The 9639-nt window shown below is 36.4% G+C and overlaps 1 protein-coding gene across 1 annotated transcript; it reads right to left on the reverse strand.

Annotated features, from left to right (window-relative positions):
- Positions 1 to 5674: 5674 nt before the first annotated feature.
- LOC127842155 (zinc transporter ZIP3-like) lies at positions 5675 to 7253 on the reverse strand. The gene has a single exon (XM_052371503.1). The coding sequence runs from the start codon at positions 7251 to 7253 to the stop codon at positions 6345 to 6347; it is 909 nt and encodes a 302-aa protein (XP_052227463.1). The 3' UTR covers positions 5675 to 6344.
- Positions 7254 to 9639: the final 2386 nt, after the last annotated feature.

The following is a 9639-nucleotide window of genomic DNA, read 5'->3' on the forward strand; positions in this document are numbered from 1 at the left end:
CACCAAGACGGTGGACGATGAACTTTCATCAACAAATACCAGACAGCTATGGACTCGCTCAGACGTATATGTTTGCTTATTTCTATTTACAACTTTAGACTCTGTGAACGAAATTGAAGCCGTGCTCTGTGAAAATGGGGTTTAATGCATGTGCGTTTAGTGTCGTCCCAGATAAGCTAGTGCAGTCCGGGACGACACTTTCCGCCTAAGCTTAATTTTTGCTTAGAAGAGACTCTCTGTAAATGAAAAAATATCATAATATTTATACCCCCCCCCCTTTCTTACAGAGCGCGGCTCATTTAATTACGCATGCTTTAGATGTAATACAATAATTGGGCAAGTGTTGTTAACAGAACGCAATCTCTATTTACTTCGACCTATATACAATACAATGCAATCTATGGAAACATGTTTCAGAGTACTTTAAGTACTACTATTTTTCCTTCCAATCTACCCCTATTTTGGGTATCGGGTATTTATCTCATGAATAAATAATGTTAACATTGTTTGAACATTATTTTAATTAAACATATTAAATGTGCATGCATATTTCAAATTTTCATTATTGAAACTGTTTTCGAAATTTGAACATGTTAAAAAATTCATCTTAAGCATAATGCAAGTGATCTGTACAATTTACATTGAATTTCTAACATTTACAAGGAATCATCTTTTCATTCATGCGATGGAGGAACTGTATTATTATAAAGTACTGTAAACTTACAGCTCGTTTCTTCAAGAAGGGTGTGTTTCTGATTTACAGATACATTTTAATTTCGAATTTTGCTGGTAATTTTCTGGTTATCCTTCCGACTATCGCTCTACGTACAAACATTCAGACTGGCCGGCAAAACAAAACAAGACCGGAAATCGACGCCTCGCGCATGCGTTTACATGCGAGAGTAAACTACGTTGTTTGAATTTTTTGTTTGTTTTAATATTCTGTCGTTAAAAGTTCACAGATCGATAGTTAACAAATGTTTATGTTATCCTTCAAGCAAAATAATTATTAGAAAAAATAAAAATAAAGTATACATTCTACCAAGCGGCGATACTGAATTCAAGGGAAAAACTAGCGGCGATACTGAATTCAAGGGTGAAAACTGCAGAAAAAACTGCATACGCTAAAAGAGTGCACATTTACCTAGAAGCAACGTTGTTGCAACATTTTTCTCAAACATTCGACCGACGTTTCGCGTGTAACGTTGCAGAAACGTTTGGAAGATGTTACTTATGTCGCGACCAGAATGCAACGTTGCAGAAACGTCCTTGCAACGTTATTATGAAACGTCCTGGTAATTTTTTGTATGCAACGTTATGGCAACGTTCGGTAATGGTTGCCGACGTTGTGACGTAAATATTACGTTTCAGCAAAGTTTATAAAACGTTCGATGCCCACTGGGCAATTTCGTGTGACTACAAACCAAACATAGACCTATGGCATTTAATTATTTTTAGTCCTTTCCCTAATTAGAATATTCAATCATCAATCTACTAGTTCAATAATTTATCTTTTGTTAATATTCAGTATTTGTATGCTTGCTTTGTTTTGTGTTAAATACCTACTACCCATGGGAAAGACTTTGGACCTCGGACTTATGTGTTTCAATTTTCTGAGGTCCGCTATAATTTCCGAAACTGACGGTACTCGTGTCCGAAAAATCGATATGGGAAACTTTGTTGTTTAAGCTTCATTTACTTTGATAGTTAGTTAAACGATAAGATAGAACGGTTTATTACCTTCTAGTCAAGCTATGTGTGCTGGTGACGTAACAAACTCATATTACTATTCTCAGAACCTATCAAATCCTGGTATTAAAGAAACATTTACACACGGAATATACTTCTGCATATAAACGTAAATTGTGGCTGAACACATCTGTTAGACACATCGTGTAATAGTAACGGAGTTTTACTTTAAATCTGTCAGGAACCTTATGCAACAATAACGGAGTTTAACTTTACATATGTAAAACACTATGCAGTGATAGCGGAGTTTTACTTAACACATGTGAGACACTTAATGCAATTATAGTGGAGTTTTACTTTATATCTGTAAGACAACTTCTAGAGGAGTTTAACTTATACACAAACGAGTTCCGAAGCTCTAGTATTCATTAATGTTACATCACAATAGTGGTAAATTGTGTAACCGTTTTTGATCACAGTGCATAGCTATTCGAAAACACTAGAAATTTATGCAGTTTATTTAAAAGGCGGTATCTGTTCCGAAATTTATTGATGAACATGAATAAATAACTACTGACCATATACACAATTTCTTTTATTTTATGATATGTTCGCAAGAACAAATCTGATTTCTGACTTTGTTGAATTACATGTACAATGCCCGCTTTAACGACTTTCGGAAATATTTCCGTATATGCTTAGACACGATAAGCTCCGAAAACTTCGGCAATCTATTTTACATGAATATCTTTTGATGATGATGATGATGATGATGGTGATGATGATGATGATGATGATGATAATGATGATGATGATGATGATGATGATGATGATGATGATGATGATGATGATGATGATGATGATGATGATGATGATGATGATGATGATGATGATGATGATGATGATGATGATGATGATGATGATGATGATGATGATAATGATGATGATGATGATGATGATGATGATGATGATGATGATGATGATGATGATGATGATGATGATGATGATGATTTTTTTCTGGAAAACTTGGGTATGCCGTTGCTTAAGTGATGCATTCGATTCAATATAATCTTAACATATAATTCTATGCAATCTTACTACTTAAAATCCAAACATATATTCCCGTTGAGTGGTAACGCAGTCACACTCCTTAACCTTCAATTCTCAAATTAGGAAAATCAACATAGGTTGAATCAGTTTATTGATTCGTATTCCATAGCATATCTAAAAGCTGATATTGTATCTATTTAACGACCTTGTTGTTGCCGCTATGCACTTGTTCACTGTTATAACTGAAAGATTGTTATTCTGAAAGCCCGTGCTTGAATAACAGTGCATTTTGATTGTGCCATATTGTGATGGCAAATGCACGTATTTACCTATTTACTTATTGACGGTGGTGTGTAATCGCCCGAGATTTATCAGTCAGCGTATTTATGTATAGATGTTTCTGCATAACAGTATCTGCTTGTATCATACAAATGTCCGATACCTGTCTGTCCGGTATATCAGTATATAAAGAAAAGCTAAATTAAATGTCTGGGATCTTCCATACAGATCAAAGGGGAGCCCCGCCCTGTCCAAAGTTCAGATCAGAGTCATGTATTTTATTCGAACATATCATCATACGGCTGGAGTAATGAACTCACAAATGTTGTAATCAGACAATAATTCGCGCTTCTTACCTAGGCGACCCGGGTGTGAGTTAGGTTGGTGGCCATCATACCGGGTTTCCTCTGGGTACTCCGAATTCCCCCCACAGCGCAGTTAAAATTTATTTCATTAAAAAAACGTAAAGCTGAATATTTCAGCTGCAATTGAAAATCCGTCCCAACGTTCGTGGGCAAAATAGTAAATCTGGTAGTTTTTGTACACTCTCCGGGTCGTCACTTAATGCAGTCTCGTGCGTGGAATGATCTCAAAAATTTCGAAATACACGCACAGTCAGAAAATAATTATGTATAAATATGACTTCATAATATTGAAGACAAATAAAATTGTAAAAAACTTAGTTGTGAATTACGCTACAAAGGAGAGTAACTGTGTTAATTTTGTTGCATAAGATCGGTTTTCCATGCGTTATTAAATGAAAAGGTAGGCCTATATGATATAACCGCGTTTGTTCGCGATAATAACAAAAGAAGTGTCCATTTATTGAGACTTATGCCCCACATTACATTGTAAATGTCCTAACATGGTAACTGTTTACCTCATATGCGCGCATATGTTTAACCTCGAGGTCTGTAGAAAGATATTACTCATACACTGTCGGATGTGTATCAATCTGCACAGTTTCAAGAGAGATCATCAATAAAACTTTATGTTTAGATCTATCGCATAAGTATTTCTGTAATAAACGATTGTGTTTACATTTACTTCAAAGTAAAAATCTGTATTGTATTAGTCCCACGACGATGAAATCGGTTGAAGATTAAATCGGTTGAGGATTAAATGAATCAAGTAGAGAAAAAACATTTAGTACATATACTCGAAAGTTAAACGGTTTGTTTAATTGAGCCTTGTTTTGAGAAAACTGTGCTTAATGCATGTGCGTAAAGAGTCGTCCCAGATTAGCCTGTGCAGTCCGCGGTTTTCGGTAAGGGTAGACTTCATTGAAACTAAAAGCGGAAAGTGTTGTTTCTGATTAGCCTGTGCGGACTGCACAGGCTAATCTGGGACGACACTTTACGCACATGCATTAAACCCAGTTTTCTCAGAACACAGCTCAATTAGTCCCATGCCGATGAAACCGTTTGAGGACTGAATGAACTGAGGTGACAATATTTCACGAGTATGACCTCACTCTTATCTGTAAGGTCAAAGTAACACTTCAATCATGTCACCGGCCAAAGAAGAGGGTTGTCATGACCGCACGTTGGTGTATTGCGACTAAACAACCGGGAACAAAAACCACTACACTCGACCGGGAAAGTTGTGCGATTTTTTGTATCGTATTACTATGGCTTAGAATACCTATTAGCCCGAGTCTCGATTCGGATTAAGAGTCACAGGGCAAGCCTGACCCGGCGTTCCGTAATGACTATCAAGGCATCTAGTTCATCACTGCTTTAATGAAATTGCTGCTGTTGTATTTTTTTCATTTTGTTAAGAATCAATAATAAGGGTTGGTGAAAAAAATCAATGTACTTATCAACAAAGACAACAGTTTACAGTGTACAAGGCCCAGAAACACGCATACGTTTTCAGATGACTTCAATTATTTTAATCAGTAGTCATTAATATGAATGTATATCTTTCGATTAGTATGCGTTTAATCGCATAACAATGTCTTTATTTTACTGATTCGGCATCTCTAAACATTGTTTTATCGCAAAAGGGAATTGTGTGCGCAGTGTTGCGACTATGTTTGAATTTAAATTTAACAGACATTGCCAATTACCAGAGGAGCCAAGTCCTTGATAGAACTGATGACAACTTCATCTTTGACGGCTATTTTGAAGCGTTCGTGCCAATTAGCTTTAAACGATGAAATGAGTCGCGTTCTATGAGAACGTGACATAATGCATGTGCGTAAAGTTTCGTCCCAGATTAGCCTGAGGTGCAGTCCGCACAGGCTAATCAGGGATGACACTTTCCGCTTTTATGACATTTTTTATTTAAATGACGTCTCTTTTTAGCAAATATCTAATTTAGGCGGAAAGTGTCGTCCCTAATTAGCCTGTGCGGTCTGCACAGGCTAATCTGGGACGACACTGTACGCACTTGCATTATGCCCCGTTTTATCAGAACGCGTCTGAAATAGACAAAAGTCAGTGAATACGTTCTGAACGTATCAAGAAAGTTAATCTGAACAAAATTTACACTACCAGACATAAATGAGAGTTGCAAAACAATAAATTTCACCAATATGTTGCGAACAAACGCAATAGTAGGAATCAATAACGTCCTTGTTAATGAGTTGCATGTACCATGATTTGTAATAATACTTCTTGAATGTTTTTGTTGACATGAGAACGACTACAACTAAACAAGGCTGAATTTTATTTTAGATGCATAACAACAGTTAACATATTCATTGTTTGATTCTTTTGTGAACTTGTATTATTACACCGTATTCGAGTGTGTGTATTTCCATTAGTCACATAAAGTGCAAAGCTTAGAGTAAGGTCATTGAAGAGAAAAAAGAGCCTCATCAAATATTTATTTCTCAATATTGTTCGTATTCAACATGAATAAATCAAAGTACAATTGATATAATCAGGAGACTACATATGAGAGTTAACATTGCAATTCAATGTTAATTTATGTTGATTTATGCTAAACATTTTTAAACATTTTTGACAAATAGAAATAATTTAAAATATGCATACAATAAAAATGCTGTGTCTAAAAATTACGTTATTTAATGTTAAAAATTCAAAATTACAACTCATTACAACTCATACTTTGTATTAAGCATCAGAGTAATCTAAAAATAGTTTAAAAAATATATAAACGAAAAGTCTGACAAAACTTAGAGTACGCAAACACATAAAACCACACATATATCGTTCTATTTTATAGTTTATCGGATTTAGTCAACAGCAACAGTGGTCAAGTTAATAAAAAGTTGTTCTAACGCCAAAAAGACACGTGCTTCACAACCTTGTGTAGAAAGATCTTAGAAATGCGCATGCGTAGATTATTGATTATCCTTATCCTGCGAGCAAACGAACGCATGCCATACATACAAATCCAACAAAGCTGAACACGATTTTCAGTAGCGTTGCGTTATGTGAACCAAGTTCACGTAACAGGATCTCGAAGAACGTCACGAAAAGGAATGTTCCCGTGGCGATTCCTTGAAGGACGGCCGTTACGGTGTCCCGACCGGTAGCGTCATCGGAGGTGTGTATTGCCTCACCCACAAGAACGCCGATCGGGCTAACAACGGCAAAGTAAAGGACAACGCAAGCGGCTTTCTTAGCAGACGACAACATTTCCACGGACTGAAGACCGATCGTGATAAAAACGAGGCACTTGTGAGTAGCAATTGCGACCAGAAGTTGCCAAACATCCGAGGCCTCTGTCAACATGCCTATTGCGAGGCCATCGAAAAGCATATGAATTGAAAGAGCTATCATAAGGCCTATTCCCCTTGTTGAATGTTTTGTGTCTTTTGTGGTTGTCTCCATGGTATCGTTTGCGGCAGATTGTGCGATTGTCGATTCAGTTTTTGCGTTGCCTGACTTCTTGTAGCCATGGCTGATAAATGCAACGCTCTTGTTGTTTATGGCGGTTTTGTTGGTGGTGAACTTGTCTGTAGGATATTCAGACTTGTCCGATGGTTGGTCGTAACCGGCGTTTTTTATTCCACCACACGGCTGAATGAAAGAATCGTCAATACAAGATTCTTGCTTGTGTTCTTGTTCAGCGTGCGCCACGTTTGATGGTTCAACGTTTCTCGGGGAGCAGCAGAAATGTGCAAGATGTTCAACGATTAACATGAAGAAGAATCCAACGCATACTAGCAGTTCCGTGAGTGGATATTCCGTTTTAAAACCATAGTCTTCTAGCGCATCTTCCATGTCCTCGCGCGCTTCCGGTAAAAGGTCCAACATCATAGCGGCGAAAATCACGCCGCCGGAGAAGCAGTTACACCAACTGACGACGCGATTAACGGTACCGGAAGTTCCAAATTTTCTGGTCAAACATTTGACCAATAAAATGGAAAGAAATCCGAAAATTGTTGATAGTCCAAACAATATAAACAAACTTGCAATTTTACTTGAATCCATTTTATGCTGTTCAATTTGATATGAAATTCTTGTTCGACGTTTTATTTTGATTTGATTGTATTTCACTGTCGTTTAATTATAGAATCCGCGCTCAAAACAGTCGTTAAGCCCCTAATTATACCTTACGTATTTAAGATTTTGCATTCAAATCAATCACATAATAAATTAGTAATTTAAGTGTTGTGAAATGAAGGAACGTGTCGCCAATGAAGTTCACAAAGCGTTCCAACTTCATTTTATCCATCCGCTCACTGATAATGAGCAGTCACATGACGAACTATTTTATCTTCCCGTTTTTTCAAGTACCAATCTCCACAATTTTAAAGCTATTCAGGCTTCATGACTAAATCGATATCTCAACTTCCGGCTGATGTAATTTTACCAAGTCATTATTGTATTGTTGTTATATTCTGCTTTTATAATAACGCTTCCTATGAGATTATGTAAAACAGCAAAAAGGATAGTGTACACGGTGGAGGACAGCAATATGATTTTTAAAAAATGCTTTAACATGCAGTTATTGTTTGCTCAGACATGAACAATACAATGTTTGATACACAACGGTCACGGGAAATAACTAAAGAATGATTTATCAGGCAATTTCTTTTGAAGTCCGTTCATAAAAACGTAATCAGTTCCAGATGCGTGGATGTAGGGATATAAGCGATGAGGTTGATACCATCGATTAAAAAAGAAAATTTTACACCATATATTTCTTCTATCCATGTACAGCCTTCAAAATAAGAAACATATACAAATCAGATCGCAACGTGAACACATTAATAACACGTTATCTGTGGAAAAAAATATGAATACCTCATTTCCGTATATCTTCTCGCTAAAACAAATAAGTGCCACAACAGTGGATCGCGTCGGTTCTATGCACCCGTCGCTTTAACTGTTATTTCACATTGCAGGTTTTGTTTCTAAATATAGCCCGCTGTTCGATTAATGTCCATAAATTGGTGCAACGTTATTGGAGCTGTCACGGAGTGATCATGAACATGTGAAATGGAAAAGTAAACTTCACGTTTCATTTGTTGGAAAGTTTGCCGTTGGCGATAATCACGGGCGTATCATTCCTATTTATTGGTAAATTATGAACCAGGTGTCCCGTGAAGTTTGCAATAAAGTGATTTTTCAACATGGGTATTTTAGTGCTAAAAAGTGAAGGACACACGTTAAATTCATATGTATATATGAATATGTATGTGTCTTCGTGTGTTATTTTATTGTTTATTTGGTTGCTTATTATGTTGATAGTGCTTGAGTCTTGAAAAATAAAACATGTTGAAGTGGTACCGATATGAAAAAGATATTTTTAAATTAATCAATTTATAACTTCAAATGTTGTCGAGTGTCATAAACGCTATCTGGCACTCGATGTGTCTACCAGCGGAAGGTTTCGAATGATGCAATAACATTTAAATTCTGTTTTATTTAACCCATTTATGCCTAGCGTCTAGAAAATAGGCCGTGACAAACAGCGTTGACCCAGATGCGGCGTCTCATCAGGGTCTGCGCTGTTTGCTTACAGGAATTTCTGTAAGAAATATTTTAAATATAGAAAAAATATACTACACATCCCTAATTTTGGAAGTAAATTGATCAAATTTAAAAGAATGGGAGAGTCCAATAGGCATAAATGGGTTAAAGGCAAACATACTGTCTGAGCGTCTGCTGCCAACTCCATCATTCGCAAGCCAACTAAATTATTAATGGGCATATGGGTTGTGGTTTTAGAAGTTCTAGAAGTTAAAGAAGTAGTGGTAGCAATGGTGTTGGTAGTGGGTGGTGGTAGTAGTATTAGTATTATAAGTATTAGTATTAGTAGTAGTTGTATTAGTAGTAGTAGAAGTAGTAGTAGTAATAGTAGTGGTAGTAGTAGTAGTAGTAGTAGTAGTAGTAGTAGTAGTAGTAGTAGTAGTAGTAGTAGTAGTAGTAGTAGTAGTAGTAGTCGCAGTAGCAGTAGCAGTAGCAGTAGCAGTAGCAGTAGCAGTAGCAGAAAACGTAGCAGCAGCAACAGAAGCAGTAGTAGTAGAAGTAGCAGCAGCAGAAACAGCAGTAGCAATAGAAGCAGAGCTTGTTGTTGTTGTATGATATGATAGTATATATGATATGATATCTTGTATGATATGATATTATATATGATATGATATCTTGTATGATATGATAATTATTTATGTTACGGTGTCTCACAATTCTTGAAATA

This window comes from Dreissena polymorpha, chromosome 8 (genome assembly GCF_020536995.1).
Source record: "Dreissena polymorpha isolate Duluth1 chromosome 8, UMN_Dpol_1.0, whole genome shotgun sequence".
Lineage (NCBI taxonomy): Eukaryota > Metazoa > Mollusca > Bivalvia > Myida > Dreissenidae > Dreissena > Dreissena polymorpha.

What these genes read in the sequence shown, in the direction of transcription:
- LOC127842155 (XM_052371503.1), bottom strand. Translation starts at nt 7,253, where the DNA reads ATGATGTTGGACCTTTTACCGGAAGCGCGCGAGGACATGGAAGATGCG.